This window comes from Phyllostomus hastatus, unplaced genomic scaffold (genome assembly GCF_019186645.2).
Source record: "Phyllostomus hastatus isolate PE091 unplaced genomic scaffold, TTU_PhHast_1.1 phas_scaffold_555, whole genome shotgun sequence".
Classification (NCBI taxonomy): Eukaryota; Metazoa; Chordata; class Mammalia; order Chiroptera; family Phyllostomidae; genus Phyllostomus; species Phyllostomus hastatus.
Genome location: NW_025334036.1, coordinates 14,092,548 through 14,115,370, shown reverse-complemented (window position 1 = coordinate 14,115,370; position 22,823 = coordinate 14,092,548). Strand labels below are relative to the sequence as shown.

Here is a 22,823-nt window from a genome sequence, read left to right as displayed (position 1 = left end):
AGTAATGTTAAATTTAAATGAAACAATAACCACTACACATTAGTCACATCACAGCAGTCCTGTGCTGACATTTCTTTTTTGTTGTTGTTTTTATGTGTTTTTCTCCACATGTTTTTGTTTATGCTTCTAGTTTCTTTTAACATTTAGAGCATTTCTTGGGAGTGGATTTTTTTTTTCAGAAAGCAACCAGCAATTATTTTCACAATATTTATGGCCCATTTGTGTTTTTCCTGTTCTAACAAAGGTTTTCCATGCATAAGCTTGCTTTCCTAGAATAACTCACAGTTAACAGTGTGTTGACCTGCTTTCGGATGTACCGGCCTTTTAAACTGCAGATGAGTGAACGGAGAATTGCGAGGCAATCAATTTGGGCATTGATTTTTGTGAGCACAGGGAACCCGAGATCCGGGGAGTGTCAGCTGCTTTTAGCTTTGCTTCGTATTTCTCTCTAGTTCTCATAAGGTTCTCAGAGCTCTTTTTGCATAATTATGTTTCAGAGTTGCATGTTTCCCTCTATCTCATGTTTTCTTATTTATTCATTTATTTTTAGAAAGAGGAGAAGGGAGGGAGAAAGAGAGGGAGAGAAACATCAAGGTGTGGTTGCCTCTCGCGCGCCCCCTACTGGGAACCTGGCCTGTAACCCTGGCATGTTCCCTGACTGGGAATTGAACTGGTAACTCTTTGCTTTGCAGGCCAGGAGTCACGCCACTGAGCCACACCACCCAGAGGTCATGTTTTCTTACAAAATATTTTTTCCACGGAGAGACCATTATAGACTATTTCTTGAAAATGCCGTGGGACTCTTACCCACTGTTTGGGTACCACTAGGAGGCTCTCTCAGGCATGGAAGTGCCCACCAATACACATTTTAAGAGCATTTGATGAGCCCTGACTTGCGTGGCTCAGCTGGTTGAGCGTCGTCCTGCAGAGCAAAAGGTCACTGGTTCAATTCTCAGTCAGGGTTAAGATTCTGTTCCAGGTCGGGGTGTGCATGGCAGCCAATCAATGTTTTTCTCCCTCTCTTTCTCCTTTCCTCTCTTTCTAAAAATAAATAAACACAATCTTTAAAAAAGAGATAATTTGATGAGTCCCCACTTTCCACTTTTTAAATTTATTCCTTTTTCTCTTTTATCCAGTATTGCGTTCAAAGTACCAGTCCCTAGGAGAAACTTGAAGGTCTGGCTAAGCAGCAGAGATTTGACTTGATTGTACGATTGCTTTTCTTATTTGGAGGCTCTAGGAAGCAAATCCTATTCCTTTCCTTCCTGTCTTCCTTTTCCGTTCCGGTTGCTGTGATCTTTCTTTCTTCATTTTATTCTCTTGCTTGTTTTGATGTCTTTCCTCATTTTCATTTCTGTCTCCACTCCCTTGGGCACCTCGTAATTTCCCCCTCATTTCTGAGAAATCTTTGGACTTTTAAATGTGTTGTTCCAAAGTGCGATCGACTCTTTATTCCTCCCTGTTGTGTGTTGATGCGTGGTTTCTGACGGTGAGTGATTGTATTTCCAAACGCCTGCTGGAGCACGTCTCACTCGCGTTGAAGCGTGGACTTGAAGTTGTCTTCTGCTTCGTGGACAGTTTTGGAAGGGGGTTTTCCTCGGTCGATATGTGTTCACTTTCAAATCCTTACCTCGTCTTGCTAGCTCTGTATACACGACTTCATTTTTCTCTTGTAAATGTACTGCTATTGGGTTTGCCTGTTTATTTCGTGTCTGTTTTTGTTTTTCTTAACAATTGCTATCGCATGGCACCCTCTTCTGTTCGCTGTGCGAAGTGTGGGTGCTTTGGAGTTGACCCCCCTAGGACCACTTGGTAGCCAACAAGAAGAGCGTCTCTCGCTCTGCACCTCACGGTCTGCCGGCCCTTCTCTGTGCTCACTCGGGTTTGTCCCGGTAAAGCCTGTGGGGAAGCGAGAGGAGATCCCGGGCCTGGCCTTGGCGCCGGGCTCTTTTCCAATTTACAGACGCTTTGCTGGTTGGGTGTTCTCTCTGTGTTCAGGTATGTGGGCGGCCTGGTTTTGTGTAGCTCGTTTTCCCTTCTTGTTTCTTCCCTGACCCGTTGGGGAGGGAATTTGGAAGTCAGGCAGCTCTATCAGTGCCATGTGTCCCCAGCTACTCCCGTCACCCGTGTCTAGAAGCGAACCAGTGTCCCTCAATCTCCTAACGCTGAGCGGAGGCCTGAGCCAGGTCGCAGTGTCCCACCACCCGCGCGGGGCGGTGGTGGCTGCGGGCCGGCGCCCCGAGGCCCGAGGCCCGGCGTTTCCCTGTGACTCTGCAACTCCATGTTCCCCTCGTGCTTGGGGACGGGCCCTTGGCAGCAGAAGGGACTCGACACTCGTGTGTCCTGTGCTCGGGTGACCAGGGAGCACTTTCCCTCCAGGTCTCTCGACCTGGAGCCGGCGCGCCGGCCTGCGGGCGGGGCAGGATACGCAGCTTGGGCACCCGGGCGCGCTGCCACACCGGACCCCGCAGCGCAGGGCCTTGAGTCGCCCGGGGTCTGGGTCGCGGTGAATCCGCGCTCAGCGCCCTGCGGTCCCTCGTCTTTCAAGGGCAGTCGAAGCGTCTCCTCCGGAAAGGCTCGTTCCCCAAGGTGTTGCGCCCACGATGGCGAGGGCCCCCTCCGGGCTGTTCCCCAAAAGACCTCCCTACACGGAGCGCAGGGTCTTTGCCTGGCTGGTCACCGGCTCAGGATCCGAGGAATGGAAGGGGCGACCCGGGTCCTGCCCGGCGTCCACCAGCTGGGGTCCTCGGGAGGAGCGAGTCTCCGCGGAGGCTCCACGTCCGCAGGAAATCGGACGGAGCTGGGGCTTGGACTCGCGCGGAAGCGGAATAAAGGGCGAGACAGAGTTTAAGCCTCTCCGAGGGCGTCACGTTGAACGGAGCGTTCTCCAGCCGTGGAGCCGGCGCCCACAGTGTGAGGACACCTGTCTTTGGAAACGCCCCCTCCTAGGGCGAGGACACCCGTGCTTCCCGTTATTCCGAGGGGACGACGGGAAGAGTGGTTTCCAGACACCGTGGGGGTGAAATGTTAACTTTCCTCTGGAACGAAAAGACACCTTCTTATGTATAGTGTTCTGCGAATACTCAAAATCAATTGCTTAGCTTCAGAAAGTGGGCCACGGTAATAACGCACGTGCCAACAGTGTCCCCCCGCCCCCGAGTTGTCTATCAGGACGGGGCTTCCCTGCCTCTGGACCCTCCCAAAGGACTTAAGACGGGCCCTGAGCCCCGGCTGGGCTGCAGGGGCAGGTGGGGGTGGGGCGGGGGCGGAGACAGGCGGGGCGGCCCTTGGGGCACAGGGATTTCCCAGGGGTTCTCTTTCCGTAATAGCGGGCCATTCTAGCGAGTGGGTGGGGGTTGGAAACTATTTCAATCCTCCTTCCATCTTCCAGAGGACACGTTCTGAGCTCTTTTGCACTCAGGTTTTGAGCGTTACCGGGGCTGTGCAGAGGTGTGTGCGGGGGAAGCCCTGAGCCCTGCAGGATTTAACCAAGAAGCGAGAGCCCGGTTTAGGGCCCAGGAAGGGAGCCGTGGGCGGTGCAGGCCATCGCCCTGGGTGTTCAGCGCCCAGGACGGCCGCCCTGTGGTCCTTTGGAGCAGCGGTGACACGCGGGGCGATTGCTGAAGGCCGGGATTCACGGGGAAAGTCTGCTTTGTGGTTAACGTGACAGCCGCAGCCGCAGCCGGGCGGGCGGTGCTGCGGGCCTTCCCGCGCCGACCCGCTCCACGCCCGCGGCAGCCACCAGGGGGCGCCAGACCCTCACACAGGCTCTCAGGGCCGGCGCCCCTTTTGTCTTCCCTCCTTGCTGTCCCCACTGTCCCTGTCGCAGGGCCTTACTTACTGCTGGGGGTGGAGGATGCCAGTTCTGCAGGCCACCAGCGGGTGACCAGGTGCCCCGGCCAGGTGCCTGTGTGGGCTCTGGGGCCAGGGCCGGCCACCGGATGTTCATTCCAACTGGGGAGAAGGGAGGGCAGGTCCTGCCCAGGAACCCACGTGGGGAGCTGGCCACGAGCTCCCAAATCAAGGCCGGACCCCGGCCGGGGAGGGCTTTCTCTTTCCCCTCGGCCACCGATGGTGGTCGTCCGCCACTGCACGGCCCTTTCCGGGGTTCAGGGCCTCAGGCTCCACTGGGCGCTGGAGGGGTGTTGTGCCCGGCCACTGCGTCTCCAGGACTGTCCCCATCCATTCTGCGCGGTCTTTGCTGCAGCTGGAAGAAGAGACACGCTGCCATATTTGCACGTGGCCATTCGAGCCGCTCCTGCTGTGTTCTGGGAGGAAGGAGGAAGGAAGGAAGGAAGCTGGGATGAAACAGCCAGGGCGGGTTGCTGATGGCGTTAGAAAACGACCCCGATGAAATACAGTCTCACGAAGAGGCAGCAGTGACTCATTGTCCCTGCAAGGAGACCCAGCTGGCGACAAATGGCAGAGATTTGTGGAAAGTCCGGTGGACACTGCCTGCAGGGACATGTGGGTCTTGGAGTCACAGGGTGCTGTTGGGTCGGGGGCACTCCCCCCTCACCCCCTACCCCCCCAGCACTTGAGCTCTGCTTGGCTAGATTTCCAGGCTGGCTTGTCCCCAAGATGCGGTGGAGAAGCCCAGCCCAGTGGGTTAACACCCCGGGCCTTATTCTTCCCGCCTCTCAGGGCCTGCCCGGGTCTTTCACTGGCTGGACCCACAAAACCGGAAGACGGGAGAGCTGGGTGGGTGAGGGCAGGAGGCCCAGCTCCCAGGGAGAGCCCGAGGGCCAGCGAGGGGCCCAGCGCGGGCTCTGCCAGCCTGGTCCTCCCCTTGCGCCTGTTAGGGTCTGCTTTTATCCTTGTCCCCAACAAAATCACTTGTCCCAATGAAGTCACTTGTCCCCAGCTTGAATCACACAGTATCCATCAGGTACTGTGCAGCATGGGGTGGTGTTGATTTGGTTACCCCTAAAACCTAGGTGTTAGCTGTTTTGCACATGGCGATGGAGACCGGGGGGCCAGGGTGGGGAAGATGCAATGAAGTGTGTGACGCATGGCTTCTGAGCTCGGCTTCCACAGCTGATTCCTTTTCTCACACCATCCTCTCCTCGCTCTGCTCTGATTGGGTGTCTTCAGCTACCCCGTCTTCGAATCGCTGATTCAGTCCTGTATCATCTACTCTGCTGTGGCTATTTCCTTCATTTCAGTTACTGTATTTTTCGTTTATGCCTGGTTCTAGTTTATGCTTTTCTGTCTTTTTGTTGAAGTTCTCACTGAGATCACTGAGCATCTTTCTTTCTTTTTTAAAAGATATTATTTATTGTTAGAGAGGGGAAGGGAAGGAGAGAGAAGGACAGAAACATCAATGTATGGTTGCCTCTCGCATGCCTCCTACTGGGGACCTGGTCCGTAACCCAGGCATGTGCCCTGACTGGGAATTAAACCGGCGACCCTTTGGTTTGCAGGTTGGCGCTCAATCCACTGAGCCACACCAGCCAGGGCTTCACTGAGCATCTTTCAAACCAGCGTTTTGAACTTTGCATCTGGTAGATTGTCTCCATTTCGTTTCATTTTTTTTTCTGGAGTTTTGTTCTGTTCTTTCAGCTGGGGCATGTTTTTTTCTCTCCCTGTGTTGTCAGCCTCCCTGTGTTTGTTTCTAGGTATTAGGTAGAGCTGCTCATTCTTGCAGGCTTGGTAGAGAGTAGCCTTACATAGCGGGTGTCCTGTGGGGCCCAGCGGGGCAGTCTCCCTGGGCTCCTGAGCGGGATGCTCTGGGGGTGTCCCTGGTGTGGGTGTGTGCACCTTCCTGCTGTAGCAGAGCCCTGATCGCTGCTGGCACCACCGTGGGAGAGACTGACTCAGGCCAACTGGCTTGGAGGACTGTCTCTGATTATAGCAGACAAACTGCTGTGTAGGGGCTGACCCTACAGAGCAGGATTTGCTTTATCGGGACTCCACTGCCTGCTGAGGCTGCCCTGTGGGTGTGCTATTTGTGGAGGTGGTTGGGCGGAGCTCTGGTGCGCTCTGAAGGTGGCCACTGGGTGTGTCGGTTCTGGGGCCTCTTGGGAAGTGGAGGTGAAGGTCAGCCACTGCCTGTGCCCTGTGCCGGGCCACTCGGTGTAAGCTGCTACAAAGTAATCTGCATAAGGTTGTCACCTGTGCTGGGCTCGGAGGTGTCTGGCAGCGGCCAAGCTGTGACCTGACCAGTGGCAGACGGCCCCTAGTGCTGGGCCTGGGGCTGCTTAGCAAAAGGTGCAGAGCGTGCCAAGGCTGGATGCTGCTTGCTTGGGGGGTTGCGAAGGTTTGAGAGATTTTCGAGAAGTCCACAGCATGGGCCAAGGAAGGCTGTTTGTCTGTCTCAGCCACTGAAAGAGGTTCTCGCCTGTGTGAGAGGTGGGTGGGGTGGGGTCTCAGGGAATCACCAGGATGAGTTTGAAGGAGGCTTAGATTTGGTGACCCCCTGCACCTGGGGGCTAGGTGGGGGCAGGGACAGCCAAGGAACAATGGCCTCTGCCGTCACTTCTGTCTGGGAGAAAGCTGCCCCTTCCACCCTCACCCTGAAGCCAGACAACACAGTTTCTCCCCGTGTGTCCCTGGTGCCTTTCAACGCTGGAGCTCGGAGCAAGTGAGTTCACGTAAGTCCGTGTGCTGGCCCTTGAAGAGGAACACCTGTGACTCCAGAAGGCTCTGTCTCACTCAGCCATGACCCCTGCTGCTTTTCACAGCCAGAAGTTATACAATGTCTATTCCTGGCACTGGAACCCTGGGCTGGGGAGCTGCTTTGGGACTGGGACCCTTTATTTCTTGGGGGGAACCTCTGCAGCTGAGATATCCCTCCTGATTTTGAGCCCCCACATGTGGGTGTGGGGCCAGCTTGTTTAGAGTCTCTGCCCCTCCTCCTGTCTCGACGTGGCTTCTTCCTTCTACCCTTACCTATAGGACTTCTGCTCATCCAGACTTCAGGTGGTTCTCCAGGTGGGTTGTTCCATCATTTAGTTGTTATTCCGATGCAATCATGGGAGGCTGTGAGTGTGGTGTATACCTACTCCGCCATCTTTACCGGAAATCCTTAGTGTAGTATATTGTTCACTTTTCTTTGCATCTGTTGACCCGGTGTTTGGAAGTAGTAATATTACTATCCCCCTTGTTAGTAGCTTGAATATTAAAAAGCACACATTTAAATCCATCTTTATCTATCATCTTAAGAATAGAACAAGTGTTGTTGGCTGTTTAGAGTTCCTAGAAGCAAGTAGTAGATTTAGTGACTTCCCAGGAGGGCTCATGGTTTGAGAATCTTGAATGAGACACTGTGTCCACTTTGCCTTATGACATTGAAAAGCTCGCCCTTGGATCTTTTTGGGAAAATGTTGAACTGCAGATGACGTCTGTGTGCTGCAAACACTGTGCGTTCCCTCGGAACCTTGGCCAGAACAGTGGCTCTGGGGGTTTTGACGGCAGCGTGGCATTGACGCCACTCCTGGAACAGAATGCAGAGCTTCAGCCGAGGCTTCCAGGCCATGAAGGGCCCGGTTGCCTTGCCTCACACCTTGGTTTTCACCATGAACCTTTGCTCACCAAGCCCAGCCCCGGGGGCCACCTGGCTGATGGATGTGTGTTCGACGTGTCCCCTCCACCTGGGGCTCCTAATGAGCATACTGGTGGCTGGCGCAACCCTGCCCGGGTCTGCTCAGGCATCCCCCTCAGAGGCCCCTTGTGGCTCAGTGCAGAGAGCCCTCCTGTCACTTGGCTCGCTCTTTATTCTGCTTTCCTTCTCTTGCAACAGATTAGTGTCTGTTTTGTGTTGCCATAAAGCTGTGGCTATATTCTGTGTGTGACTGTGTGTATATGTGTGTTACACATGCCTGTAAATTGTGTTTTTGTGTGTCTCCCGTCACCAGATCATAAAGCCCCTGGGAATCAGCAAATGTGTCCTTCATGGTCACTGTTGGATCCCCAGTGTGCGTAACAGTGCTTGCACATAGTAGGTGCTCAACAGACATTGGTCAGATCAATGAAAAAATATGGGCCCTGGCCAGGTGGCTCGGTGGGTTGGAGTATGGTCTCATATCCCGAAAGGTTACAGGGTTGATCCCTGCTCAGGGGTATGTGTGGAGGCAACTGATCAATGTTTCTCTCTCTCTTCTCCCTCCCTCTCTCTCTCTCTCTCCCTGTCCCTTCCTCTCTCTCTAAAATCAGTAACCCTACCCTTGGGTGAGGATTAAAAAAATGAATGAGACTGAACTGTATAAACTATCAGTTTACCAGGACTTCATGTTTATTAAATACTTATGCCTGTAAATCACAGCACATGTCCAGGGGCCCAGCAGTCATCACAACCATCACAGGTACAGAGTGGCTCTCAGAAGGACCCCTTGAGGAAGGCTCCTTGCGAGACTATTGTTATCAGAATCTTCAACAGAAAGGAAAAGAAAATTGAATAATTGTGTTTCCCAAAGCTTTAGTAATTTCTTGTTTCCTAAACAACGGGTTTCCCAGGCAGGCATGCTGATGCTGTAGCTCTTTCCCTCCTTGGGGGTCCAGGAGGTTTGGAAAGGCTTCCCATGTGACGGGATTTCACCGAGTCTCTGCCAGAGGGGCATCTTTAGCTGTGCCCGGGCTCTGTCACCGAAGGTAATCACAGTGGTAATAACAGGATAAAGGCTCTAATTTGTAGGCTGCATGAAATAACTTCATGTTCATGGGTAATCATTCATGCCAAATTCCAAACAGGTTTCATGGAAGCCGTCCAAATCCTCCTGGGCCATCCACCATTTTCTTTTCTCAAAAATATTTTGTTGATTTATCTCTTTAGAGAGGGGGAAAGGGAGGGAGAAAGAGAGGGAGAGAAACATCAATGTGTGAGAGAAACATCGACTGGTTGCCTCTCACATATCCCCAACTGGGGGATCAAACCCATAACCTTAGGCATGTGCCTGGACCAGGAATCGAACCGTCGACCCCTTGGTTTGCAGGCTGGCACTCAATCCACTGAGCCACGCCAGCCAGGGCCAAAGAGGGCAATTTTACTGGTTTTCATAATAAGAAAGAAGGTTGAGCTTCTATTTTGCCAGTGTGGGGAAACTGTGAACCTATGAAAATCCGATCCTCCCTCTGATTACAACCAAAATGCCAGACAAAATAAAAAAATCAACTACCCCTAGATTCTAAAAAATAAACAAAACCAGGTGGATTGTGCAGGGGCATTGATACTCAGGGAAGGGACCCCTTGGGGGTGGTGTCCCTGGTTCTCTCCCCCGGGTTTCCCCTCAGGGCTGGCTTCAGCGGCACTGTGGTGTGCTGACGGAGGTGGCTTATACACACCCAGGGTCTCTGCCTTTCCATCCAGAGCAGCCAAGACAAGCAGCACCTGTGGGCCAGACAGTTGGGGGGCCTCAGAAGAGAGCCAGAGGGGTCCCACCCCATTTCTGGGCAGGAATTTACACAAGCACCAACCTAATTTTGATCAGCTCTTGTGTGGGGCAAACCTGCATCCGCTTAGCCAAGGCCCCCAGGCCTGTCTGAGAGGAGAGCTGTCCACACAGGCCTCTGACCACCTCCCGGATGAGGTGGGCGCTGGACAGGCACAGACAGAGCAAGGCTTAGCGAAGGCGGTAGAAGCCGGAGCCTCTGCACAAATCTCAGACGGTGGCCCCAGGCCCGTGGGAGGCAGCCCCAGACTCTCCTGGGATGTGTGAGCCGGAGCAACAGTGGCTGTGGTCTCACCCTAACTTCTAAACCAAACCAAACAAACGAAAGAAACAAAAAAATCAATGTTCCCCAGAAGATTCTAACAGGACCTGGAATCAACATATCACACTATGGACAATATCTAGGGGACAGTCCTGAAGGACTCAGTCTCCAGAGAGTGAGGGACACGTAGTCAATTCTCAAGAGAAAAAGGCAATCAAGAGATCTCAACCCCGGAATGACCCAGATGTGGAAAGTAGCTATTGCAGCTATGCTCAATGAGGCAAAGAGAACACATTCGAAATAAATGAAAACATAGGACTTCCTAGGAAAGAAACCAGAATGACCAAACAGAACCAGATGCAAAGGTCAGAAACTAGAAATATAATACTTCAAATATCTCTAAAAATCCTGGCCAGGTCCCGGCCGGGTGGCCCATTAGTTGGGGTGTCATCCCGTGCACCAAAAAGCTGTGGGTTCGATCCCCGGTCGGGGCATGTGGGAGAGGCGACTGGCTGATGTTCCTCTCTCACATCACGTTTCTTTCTCCGTCTCTTGAAAAATCAATAAATTAAAAATTGAACAAGAACAAAGGAAGAGCAATGGAAGTGGTAACTGTTAGGCAAATGTATAAAAAATCCTTTTCCTCCCCTAAGTTCTTTACTAACTGTTGAAAGCATCAGTTACAATATTGTCTGGTGAGCGTTCTTGTGACATCCATAGGTGACATGCATACGAGAGGGAGGGGACTTGGGTCCTTTCGAGGCTTCTCCATTTGACTTGACGCCATAAGATACTAACTTTGAGCAGAAAAGCCAGGTATGTATCTTGTAATCCCTGGAGTAAGTACTAAAAATACAATGAAAATATTTGGGTAAAAAGCTAAAGAATAAAAGCCACATAATATTGAAGTAACCCCAAACCAACCAGGAAAATGGGCACAGAGATGAATAAAAACAGGGGGAATGAGCCAATCATACCCACGTTTGCTGAGTGCAGCAATATCCACAGTTATGCTAAAGGCAACCTTCCAATTCGAAGACACCGAGGGAGTGGGTGTAAGTGCCAGACTAACATGCGTTGCCCACAGGAGACACAATTTTAATATGAAGATACAGTTAGGTTGAACAAGAGCGAATGGACCAATATAGTTTGCCAACAGCCTGCACGGAGGCTGAAGTGGCATCAAGTAGACAGATCGTGTTATTAGAGGTAATGAGCGCCATTTAATCATGACAAAGGGGCAGCTTATTGGGAAGACAGGATGATGATAAAGTTGCCTAATAAAGCCTCAGAAAAGCAATTGATTTGCTAAATTAAAACAGAGTGGACGACTCCACAGCCACAGAAGGTTCTGTTTTCTCTCAGAACTTGCTAGACCATCTGGACGGAAGGACATGAAAACCCCAGAGGACGTGCACAGCAGTGTCAACCATTAAGACGTCGGCGATGTTTACAGAACGCGCCACCCGACCCCTCACTGTGCACGTGTGAGCCCTCCAAGGCGATGTCATTGCTGATGAGGGTTGTGGGACTGATGAGGGACTCTGAACACAGCAAATTTAAACCAGGACCCAGGAACAGTCAGGTCTCTCGGAAAAGTCCATGTCTTAAAATTCAGCAGCAGGATTCTAATGAAGTCACGCAGTGGAGATGCGAAAAGTGTTGTAAAAGAAATGTTGGCAAAATAAAACGCCAAAAGTGTTGGATGCAGCTGAAGGCTGAAAGGGGAAACTTCCTGATTAAATACTTAGAAAAGAAGAAAGATCTACAAGGATCAAAAGAATAGACAAACCTCTAGCTGCTGAAGAGCACAGACCAGCCAAATCAGCAGTGAGAAGGGGTCATTAGCACAGACCCTACAGGCATGAATGGAACAGCAAGAACACCCTTAATAACTTCATGCAAACCTACTCAATAACCTGTGTAAAATGGACTGTTTTCTTGAAAAGCATAACTTACCAAAACTGACTCAAGGAGAAATAGAAAAATCTGAACAGAATTATACCAAGTAAAGAAATTGAATTAATAAAAACTCTTCCCATAGGAAAGCTGCAGGTGACTTCAATGTGTGTGTGTGTGTTTTTTTAAGAGAGGGGAAGGGAGGGAGAAAAAGGGAGAGAAACATCAATGTGTGGTTGCCTCTCACATGGTCCTCACGGGGGACCTGGCCCACAACCCAGGCATGTGCCCCGACTGGGAATCGAACCGGAGACCCTTTGGTTCGCAGTGCGTGCTCAATCCACTGAGCTACACCAGTCAGGTGACTTCAATGTTGAATCTCTCAAACATTCAGTAAGAAGCAACATCAGTTCTGTACAAATGCTTTCAGAAAATAACAGGGAGGGAACACTCCCCAACTCATTTTCCAAGGCCAGTGTTACTCTCATTCTAAAGACAAAGGCATTATGGGAAAACTGCAGACCAACATTTCTCATGAACAGAGACTTGGAATCTTTAACAAAATATCTAATCTAATGTGACAATGTCTAATCCAATGCAAAAGGATCACATCTCATAACCAAGAAGGGTTTATCCCAGGGACAGAAGGTGAATTGAACATTTAAAAATCAACACAATGTTCCATATTAACAGAATTCAGGAGAAAAAGTCTACAGTCATTCTAACAGATACATAAAAAAAGCATTTGACAGCATTGAGATTCACCATAAGAACTCTCAGAGCCCTGGCTGGTGTAGCTCAGTGGATTGAGCATGGGCCTGTGAACCAAAGGGTTGCTGGTTCGATTCCCAGTCAGGCCACAAGCCTGGGTTGTGGGCCAGGTGCCCAGTAGGGGGCGCTCGAGAGTCAACCACACATTGATGTTTCTCTCCCTCTCTTTTTCCCTCCCTTCCCCTCTCTCTAAAAACAAATAAATAAAATCTTTAAAAAAAAACCTGTCAGAAAGCTAGGAATCTCCAAATTGATTAAGGGTATTTTTGAAAAACCTGGAGGCTGCTTCAGAGTTGATATTGAGAGACTTAATTGTTCTTTTTTTTTTCTTTGTGGAGATGGAGAACATGGCATGTCCACCATCATGTCCTACAGGCCACAGTTCCCAAGAAATAAAGGGCACAGAAATGCAAATAGAAAAACTGAAACTGTCTCTAGTTGTTGATGATATTGTTCATGTAGAAAACCCCATACAACATACAATTCCCCCCAGTATTACTAGAATTAATAAATAAATTCAACCAAATCACAACTGCAAGATCAGTATAGAAAAGTAAATTGTTTTCCCCTCTACTGGCAACAAACCAGTGGAAAACATTGAAGAAACGATGGCATTTACAGTGCTTACAAAAACAATAAAAAGAAAACCGGAAGTGAAACTAACAACATAGACCCAAGATCTCTACATCAAAAATATACATACTGAGAGATTGTTGAAAAATGTAAAGCATTGCTTTCAGAGAGAGAGGAAGGGAGGGAGGAAGAGAGAGAGGGGGAAATAGATTTGTTGCCTCTTGTACTTGTCCCAATTAGGGATCAAACCCGCAACCTTGGTCATGCCTTGATTGGGAATCGAACACTTGACCCTTCCACCCATGGGCTGATGCTCCAACCAATTGAGATACACCAGCCAGGCCACAGCCAAAGCATTTTTAGAACAACATTGGAGCTGAAGCTCCCTCCCTCATTTCACAATTCAACTCGAACGCCGCAGCAACGAAGCCAGCGTGGTGGTACTGGTAAGAAGCAGATCAAGGCAACGGAATACAGAATCCCGAAATGGACCCTACAGATGTGGTCCAAAGATTTTCAACGCAAGTGCCAAAGCAAGTCAACGGGGAAAGGGACATCTTTTCGGCAAACGGTGCTGAATCAGGTGGATGTAGGTATGAAGGATGAAGCGCTGGGGTGGAGTTTTGCTCACTGCTTTATCTGTTTAGTGGGGTTCTCAGTGAGGCCCCTCTTTCTTTTTAGAGAGGGGAAGGATGGAGAAAGAGAGAGAGAGAAACCTTAATGTGCAGTTGCTGGGGGCCGTGGCCTGCAGCCTAGGCATGTGCCCTGACTGGGAATCAAACCTGTGATGCTTTGGTTCGCAGCGCGAGCTCAATCCACTGAGCTACGCCAGCCAGGGCAGGAGGCCCCTCTTTTCATTGCTGGTATCAATGACTTGTGACCTGTTCTCTCTCCCCCTCTGCTTCCTTGTCCCCCTCCTCCTCCTCCTTCTTCCCCCTCCCCCTCCTCACCTTCCCCTCTCCTCCCCCTCCTCCTTCCTCTGCCTTTCTATTCATCAGTTGCCCGTGACTGAGTGAATACATTTTTAGGCTTAACACTCAATGGAATATTTTCTATTTTCTTTCTATTTTATTTTTTTCTTCCTTTCAGTTCTGTTTTTTTCCCCCCTAACCTTTGAAGATAGTGCTTAGGTTTTGCCTTTTCCTGCCTCCTATTTTCCAGTGTGATATTTAAGACCCCACATTTCCCGTTAGCATAGATTTAGCTGCGTCCTCCAAGTTGCGCTGTGTATTTTTATTGTGTTTACATTTTTCTTCATTCAAACATTTTCAATTCCCATTTTGATTTTTCGACTCGTGTTTCTTTTTTTCTTGGGCAAATTCCCAAAACGATTGTGGATTTGTCTATTTTGTCCTTGTAGTTCTATTTATGTTTCATATATTTTGAGGGCGTATGAATTTAGAATCGTTAACTCTTCGTGGTGAACCAAAAAACAGTTACAAAACTTTCACTTACTAAAATTTGCAAGATGTATATATATTTCTATCCTTCAACTTTCAACTTTTCTGCACCTTTATGGTTTAGAAGTGTCTTAGGCAAATAGCCCGGAGTTGGGCATAAAACTCAAAGTTTTAATTTGCTCTGACAGTTTTCACCTTTTAAGTAATATATATTCATTCTGTATCCATTGGGGTTTAAACCTGCCATCTCTTTCTTAGTCTTCTCTTTCATATTTTTATTTTCAATCCCCCTTGTTGGCCTTAGCATTCACTGGAGATTATTTGAAATTCTGTTCCCCGTTTTTGGCAGTTCTATACCTTTTCTGGGATTCTTTTGAGGTCACGACCTTTACCCTTAGCTCCCCCAGGGCTGGTGGTGAGTGGTGCTTTTACAATCTCCACCCTCCACTTTCTTCGAACAGAATCCTTCTTCCATGTTCTGTAACTGAATTCTCCTGTATGCAGATTTGGGCTCTGTGGAAACCTGTTTCGGTTTCTCGTTCCTGTTGTCAGTCTTCCTGTGTCCTTGACAATCCCAGATGATCATTCTGTGAGTTGATATTAGTCAGCGGGACTCCTGAGTGCCTACTTTTGGGGCTTGCGTCTGAGTCCGCTGGGGGACGCAGCTTGTGGCAAGGATCTCGGTTGAGTGTGAGAATCCCCGGTTCAGCCTACAACCCCACTGCTGCTCAGCCTCAGGGCTCTGCTTCAGCATCAAGTTCAAGGCGGTTCTGTGCCGCCCACACCTGCAGCTCCCAGGCAGCAGAGAGAAACATATTCATGAGGAGAGGATTCTTTGGGAAACATTGCTTTGTCTTACTAATTCACTAATGCTACAAATGTGGTTTTTTTAAACCCTCGACTGAGGATATGTTTATTGATTTTTAGAGAGAGAGGAAGGGAGAGAGGAAGGGAGGAAGGGAGAGAAAGAGACAGACAGACTGTCATCGATTGGTTGCCTCCCGTACGTGTCCCAACCGGGGACTGAACTGGAATCGTAGGTATGTGCCCTGACCGGGAATCGAACCCACAATCTTTTTTGGTATACAGGGACGATGCTCCAACCAACTGGGCCACCTGGCCAGTGGCCGAGTGTGCTTTATCCAGGATCTATTTATTTGGTTTGTAAAAGGGACCCTTAGTCCTCCTAGTATATTTTTTTGAAAAAAGTAGTAGCGTTGATGTATTTGCCTCATTTCAATGGAACCAGGATGTCAGACCGTGGCGGCGTCAGCCTTTTGCGACCTGTTTCTCCCACAGAAGAATGAGGAGGTTTCACATGGTTAGGCGATCATCTTTCACTATATACATCAATGGAGGAGATGGCGATGTGCATAACCTTCAACCACACTTAAACTTGAGCTTGCCGACATGTACAATATACATTGCGTACTGACACCTGTAGGCCGGGGAGGGTGAGGTGTCTCATGGTTATTTCATTTGCCATTTTATAAATGAGTACTTCGGTGGAGGCTGACAAGAACCCTGGCTCGTGGGGTCCCCGGCGTTATGGATGAGATACGAGACAAATTCACACGGACTACCGAGCCCTGTGGAGGAAAAGGGATGCGATGGCCACTCTCTCAAGGGGAGAGCACCCCGACCCTTGCCTCGACAAGCTTTTATTGCTTTTCTGGGCACATTACATGAGGAGTCCTCATTTACTATGCACAGGTTCGCTTTAGGGGGTTACCTTTTGCAGAAAACAAAGGAGAGGATGCTGTTAATCACATCACAGAAGAAGGATATTTGCAAATGCGAAGGGGAAAAGTGATTGAACTGGTTACACTCATCTTTGGAAGGTTTAGCATGGATTTTAGGAAGTTGCTTTAAAGCTATGCAGTGAATGTTTGCCGCCTCAATTCAGGGTGAGGGGGTTTTAGCAAAAAGCAAGTCTCAAAGCATCCCAGGTACATTACAGGCCTGATTCCCCATGGGAGAACCTATCTGTGGGTGTGGGTCCTGTCTGGGCCCATGCCACATAGAACAGTCTCCTATAGAGGTTGCGTTTTCCTCTTATTTTGGCTTTTCTCCTAATAAAGAGATCAATTACTTTGAACTGAGTGGTTAGATGTAATGTTCAAGTGTTTTGAAGATTTCCTTTTATTCTGACTCACACTGCATGCCATGCACCATGGTATTTGGGATAATCACAGGACCTACACCTGCAGTCACATCGTTGTCTGAAGCTGCATGTCGGGACAGAACTCGATTTGATATCTAGCAGAGAATTTTCATCGAGTTTAGACCTTGGACTTCTCTTTATAATGATTTTATTTATGTATTTTTAGACAGAGGGGAAGGGAGGAAGAAAGGGAGGGAGAGAAACATCAATGTGTGGTTGACTCTTAATCACCCCCTACTGGGGACCTGGCCTGCAACCCAGGCATGTGCCCTGACTGGGACTCGAACCGGTGACCCTTTGGTTCTTCAACCTGTACTCAATCCACTGCGCCACACCAGTCAGGGCAACACCTTGGACTTTTTTTTCAGACGAGGTAGGGCGTGTTCAAGGTGGTATGGCTGTAGACTGGACTTTGTTTTCAGTGAGTAGTATATATCACCATGAAAGATGTGGCTGCACTTAATGTTTTCACAAATTAAGAATTGCATTTTAGTCAAATTTGGGTTACACTAAACCAGTGATTCTTCACAGGGGGTGATTTTGTGCCCCTGGTGACATTAGCACCATCTGGGGACATTTTTGGCCATCACACTGCTGGTGGCATGTCCCTTAGATGCTGCTCAACACCGGGCAATGTGCAGGACAGACCCACAGCAAAGAATGGCCCCAGGAGGTTGGTGGATGCTGTACTTATTGGGGGCGTCAGTTGTAAGGTATATAAATGTCTAACTGCTCTTCTGTGTGCCTGAAACTCATAGAACATTGAATGCTAACTGTCAGTGAAAAATGAAAATAATTAAACAATTTTTTAAATGATCGGGCTCCTCATGTCGGCAGTGCGGAGACCGAGGAGCTCTGCTCTGCGTAGATTTTTCCGAGGAGTTAGTTGCTGTAATAGCAGAATTCTGATCCAAGAGCCACACTTGAGCTTTCTTTACCTACTCATTTATTTAAATTATTTCCCTGTTTTAAAATACTGTTTTGCCCTGGCTGGTGTGGCTCAGTTGGGTGGAGCATTGTCCCTTACACCGGAAGGTTGGGGGTTCGATCCCCAGTCAGGGCAGGTACCTAGGTTGTGAGTTCGATCCCTGGTTGGGGCTCATACGGGAGGCAACTAGTCAATGTTTCTCTCTGTCTCTTTCTCCCTCACCCTTCCTCCTTCATTAAAATCAATAAACATATAAAAAAAGAAATAAAAAGTACTATTTATTAAAGTAAGGTTGACGTACCAGATGACCTTAGTTTCAGGTGCACACATAGTGATTTGACATTTATATTCCTTACAGTGTGACCACCATGTAAGTCTGGTGACCTCTGTTACACAGAGTTACTGGGATATTGTTGACAGTTTTCCTGATGCTGGGCTCCATAGCTTTTCTTTTTCTTTTTCCTTTCTTTCTTTCTTTTTTGAGAGAGAGGGGGAAAAGGGAGGGAGAAAGTGAGAGAGAAACATCAACTGGTTGCCCCTCCTACTCTCCCCTGAACCTGCAAGCCAGGCCACGCACCCTCACCGGGAATGGAACCTGTGACCTTTTGGTTTGCAGGATGACGCCCAACCCACTGAGCCACACAGGCCAGGCCTGGGTTGTATAGCTTTTAAATGAAGGTTAACAAGCAACTCTACAAAAGATGGGGGTGTTTCAAATTTATATTTAAATGTGGGCACACTGATGGTTTTAGTTTTTATAGTCAGATTCAGCATAGTGACAGCACTGTGCAAAGGCCACGTTTGAGGGGTGTGGGGCAGCTGTCACCCACTTCTGGTGGCCTCCTGGTGCTATTCCCTGCCCAGGACCTGTTGTGGGCAACAGAGCCACCCCCTTCACCCCAGGGCTGGGACGAGGCTGCAGCCGGAGCAGACGGCACCTGCACCCCACCTCTCTCTGGACACAGTTCCCTGGTTCTGTCTAGTGTTTTGGTTAAATAGACCTGTCCCTCCTCTCTTTGACGCTTATATAAACCCTGTGTCCTCTTTTTATTTTTATTCTTCTAAAACTGTTCGATGCTTAACTTTGAAAGAAATGTGCAGTGCGCTTTCCGTGGAAGATTGGTGTGGAGGTGTGAGAGGCAAGGCAGTCTTCCACTGGAAGTTAAATTGAATGTAGCCATGAACACAAATAACCTGTGTGTTTTTTCCCTGAGATTTTATTTATTTACTTTTTGAGAGAGGGGAAGGGAGGGAGAAATAGAGGGAGAGAAAGATCAATGTGCAAGAGAAACATAGATCAGTTGCCTCTCACACGCCCCCTACTGGGGGACCTGACCCACAACCCAGGCATGTGCCCTGACTGGGAATCGAACAGGTGACCTTTTGGTTCACAGGCCAGCACTCAGTCCACTGAGCCACACCAGCCAGGGCACAAATCACGTCCTTGTACTTGCTTCTCGGTGATTCCTCAGTGAGCCTGTGCGATAGTGAACAATTTCTCGTACCAGAGAAATGGTCTTTTATAAGCAAGGGAGCCTGGGCTCACCGTCTGTTCCCTCATTTCCATCTCAAAGACGGGCTCTTTAATGTTTGCGTGTGTTCCCAGCTTTAAAGCGATTCTCATCTCCCATCCATGTCTTCCAGGCGCTGGCCCACCTGCACTTAGTGGAGTATGTTGGCGAGCAGACCACTCTGCTGATCAAGGTAGGTTGCGTGCAGCGGTACAATGTGCTCCGGCCACTGGGCCTTTGATTTTGTTTAAAAAAAAATCTGGCAAGATAGGCCACATTAATTACGTAAAAAGCACAGTCAGGGCCCTGCTTTATCCTGAGTAGCCTGGAGATGAAGGGAGCCTTTTACAAAATAGATATAATGACGGATCCTGTAATTTTGCTATTAGCCTTTGGTTAGCACCTCAGACAGGCAGAGAGCAGTCTCAGTAAGGGACTGTGAGAGGTCCCAGCCGCAGCGCCCTGCGGGGACAGCAGGTGGGAGTGACTGGTGCGACCAGTGTGCCGCCACCGGGTCCAGGGCCACTGGCTCCTTGTGCATGGCTGGCTGACTTGGGCGTGCCTGGGACTCGCTGTGTGTGACCTGTGGAACCTGGCTGGGCTCCTGGCAGGGTCGGGGCAGTGCAGGCTGCTCCTGTGCACACACCCGGGCCTCCTGGGCCTCCTGTGTGCCCGACGCAGGACAGACAGCCGTGCATGCCAGGACACGAAGACCACGTGTCCCGAGTGCGTGTGATTAACGCTGCACCTGCCCCTTCCAGATGGTCCCGGAGGACCGGCGTCTCGCAGCCGCCATCGTGCTGGTGGTGTGGGTCTCCGCGCTCGCGTCTTCGCTGATGGACAACATCCCGTTCACGGCCACAATGGTGAGTCGCACGTCCCATGGGGGCAGGGGCCCAGCTTGCAGCCTGGAAACCTCCGGGCTCGGCTTTCCCGCCCAGGAGGCAGAGGCGGGGCCCTGGCCGCCGGCTGTGCTCGCCCGCAGGCTCAGAGGGCAGAGGACATGGCCAGGCAGTGACCGGGTGGGCCGTGCGTGGTGGGTCCACCCCACTGACAGCCGCCACCGCTCAGGGATAGAAAAGGCAACTTTTCGTTTTGTCCTTGAAGACCACGCCCCGAGACAGAGCCTGGCTGGAGGCATTTGTCCTTTATTCCTCGCGGATGTGTCAGCGGTGCGCTGCGGCCCGCCCGGCTCCGGGTGCGGGCAGGGACGGGACCCACTTGTCCGCGTGCTCCGGCTGATGGTGGGGTGCGCACGAGAGGCCTTCACCGGGTGGACAGCCCCGTCCCCACTGGGCCCTGTGGCTCAGTGGTCGATCGCTCGGCTCACAGCAGCACTGTGAGCCCCGATGTGACAAAGTAAAGACGGGAGCAGGAACCTGGGGGGCCCCGTGTGCCCCACCCCGCCCCCTGCAGGACAGACACCTAGCAGGGGCTCCCACGACATTCCATCACCCCACGTCACAGTCAGAACCACGGGGCCCAAAGGCACAGAGCACAGACGCTGGCGCTGAGCCAAGGGCGGGCCAGCCTCCGAGGCTGCGCTTCTCTGTGTCACAGGACCTCAGGGTCACCTGGGACTCTGTGTCACCTGCACGGTGCCTGGAATGAGAGTGTCTCCTGGTTGGCCCTCCAGCCACCTAGCTACTCGGTCTGGGCCCAGCAGTTATGAGCTGCCGTGGCTGTCAGTGTGTTTCCACAAAGTCCCCAGCGAGGGAAGAAGGCGTGTGGCTGGTGTCCAGTGTCCTGCCCGGCTCAGCAGGCCGTCGGGACTGTGGTCCGCAGGGCTAGGGGGCGGGCAGCGGCTCCTCTCAGGCGGCGGCTGGGGCCTCCTGCTGAGGGGACTGTGTGCTGGTCTGGGTCTCGGTTGAAATGGAGTCTACGGGGTCCCTCCAACCTGCCCTGCCCCGCTGTGCATCTGAATTCAGTGACGCCCCAACGGGTGGTCACAGCCTGAGGACTTTGTTGCCAGTTGTTACCTGTTCTTCTTCGTGGTCCCAGGTGCTCAGAGGACCCCTGATGTGCTGGGGCGTGGGGCTTCCAGGTCTCAGGAGCGAGGTCCTCTGTGGGCCTGAAAGACACGCCGCTATTGTGACAGTTTAGATTCCTCCATTTTCTTAAAAAATGGCACCTTTATAAATTAAAAAAAAATCCTCACCTGAAGACATGTTTATTGATTTTAGAGAGAGGGGAAGGGAGGGAGGTTGGGAGGTGGGGGGAGAGAGAGACACAGAGAGAGAGAGACACATCTATATGAGAGAGAAGTGTGGATCGCTTGCCTCCCGTATGCGCCTCCACCGGGGATCGAACCTGCAACCCAGGCCTGCACCCTGACCGGGAATCGAGCCCACAGCCTTTTGGTGTATGGACGATGCTCCAATCCACTGACCCACCCGGCCGGGGTGAGAAGGACCCTTTTGATATTTTCGTTCCTTGAATTTGAATAGCAACTTAAAATTTAAAATTAAAACAACAATCTAGGAAATCACAGCTACAATAACATGCCTGTATGCTGACCACCCCAGATGGGGGTGAGGCAACATCTGTCCCCTCTACCTGAGGTTGTCTCGTCTGTTTTATTTTTGTGACAAAGTATTGTGCATAACATTTTCCTGTTCCTCCCCCACCCTCAGGGTCCCTCCCTGTCCTGAGGGAGCTGCCCTCACAAATTTGGGGCACACTCATTCATTTGATGGCACACAGGGGGAGGGAGGAAGGGAGGGGTCTTGGCTGATGTGTCGCCATGGATGGAAATTGAACTCTGAGTCCAAAGCTGCAGCCTCATATGAGGGGGTTGCCAGCTGAACCCCCCACAGGTCAGTGGTCTGGCTTCCCCAGGTCGGCATGTGGCGCTCGTGTGGCTGCATCAGGGGACAGCCTGGAAGTGGCACTGGGTGACCTTGGGCAGGCAGCAGACACGTGGCACCGCCCAGGCATGGGCTCTGGGGCGTGGGTGGCAGGGCGACCCCGGGCGGGTGCCCAGGTCTGTGCCCCTTTCCCTGATCCCTCCCCCTCCTTTCCACATGGGTGTCTTTGTGCTGCTTCTTTCCCCTTCAACTGCGGTGGTTGGGTCCAGTCCGCAGACTGTGTACTTAGACACCCCCGGAAGTGTCCTCGGACCTGGCCAGTGAGCTCCATGTGTAAGGAGCAGAGTTTCTCCATGGCTAGACATGCAAGCGGATCGATTTGTGTTGTTGGATGTTGCCCAGACTCACCGTGGCCTCTCCGACCGACCGTTCTGATGTGATGCATCTCCGTAGTGACTGACGCGTTTCCACTCGGCCCGGAGGCCCATGATTCGCATCTCTGCGGGCGGCTGGTCTCTTGCACATTGCATAGGGTCCCTCTCCATCCCTGCCCTGAGCCCCTGTCCGGTCCATCTTCTTCCAGAGCTTGATTTTTAGCCTTCTGAGAAAATTGTTTTCTTCTGGAATCCTTCTATGTATTTTTAAGCAGCATGCAAGTCAATTTTTCAAACTCCAAGCAGGTAATCCGTTTCTAAGAGAATAGTTTTATATGTTGAAGTTTGTGTTAACTAATGCACTAGTGTTTATTTTTACTGTTTTTTTAAATGGGTTTTGCGTTAATTATGCCTTTTCTTTGCTGATTATTTTTTTCTCTGTCATCTCCTGACTTTTCCTAGTCTGATAAATCTCATCCGTCCTCTGCCCTGGCCAGGCAGCTCAGTTGGTTGGAGCATTGTCCCAGGCACCAAAAGGTCGTGGATTTGATTCCTGGTCAGGAAGGAAGGTCCACATAGCAAGGTTGTGGGTTTGATCCTTGGTTGGGGCACATACGGGAGGCAACCCATCTACGTTTCCAACATCGATGTTTTTCTCTTTCTTTCTCTCTCTCTCTCGATCTCTCTCCCCCTTCTTGTCTCCCTAAAATCAATAAGCATATCCTTTGCTGAGAGCTAAAAAAAAATC

At 50.5% G+C, this 22,823-nt stretch overlaps 1 protein-coding gene across 1 annotated transcript in view; it reads left to right on the top strand.

The window, feature by feature from the left end:
* The window catches only part of OCA2 (OCA2 melanosomal transmembrane protein), a 167,225-nt gene that overhangs the window by 87,896 nt on the left and 56,506 nt on the right, over positions 1 to 22,823 (top strand). The window contains exons 20-21 of the mRNA XM_045824982.1: positions 19,028 to 19,087; positions 19,656 to 19,760. Of these exons, the coding sequence (XP_045680938.1) occupies positions 19,028 to 19,087; positions 19,656 to 19,760 (165 nt within the window). The remainder of the gene's footprint in view (positions 1 to 19,027; positions 19,088 to 19,655; positions 19,761 to 22,823) is intronic.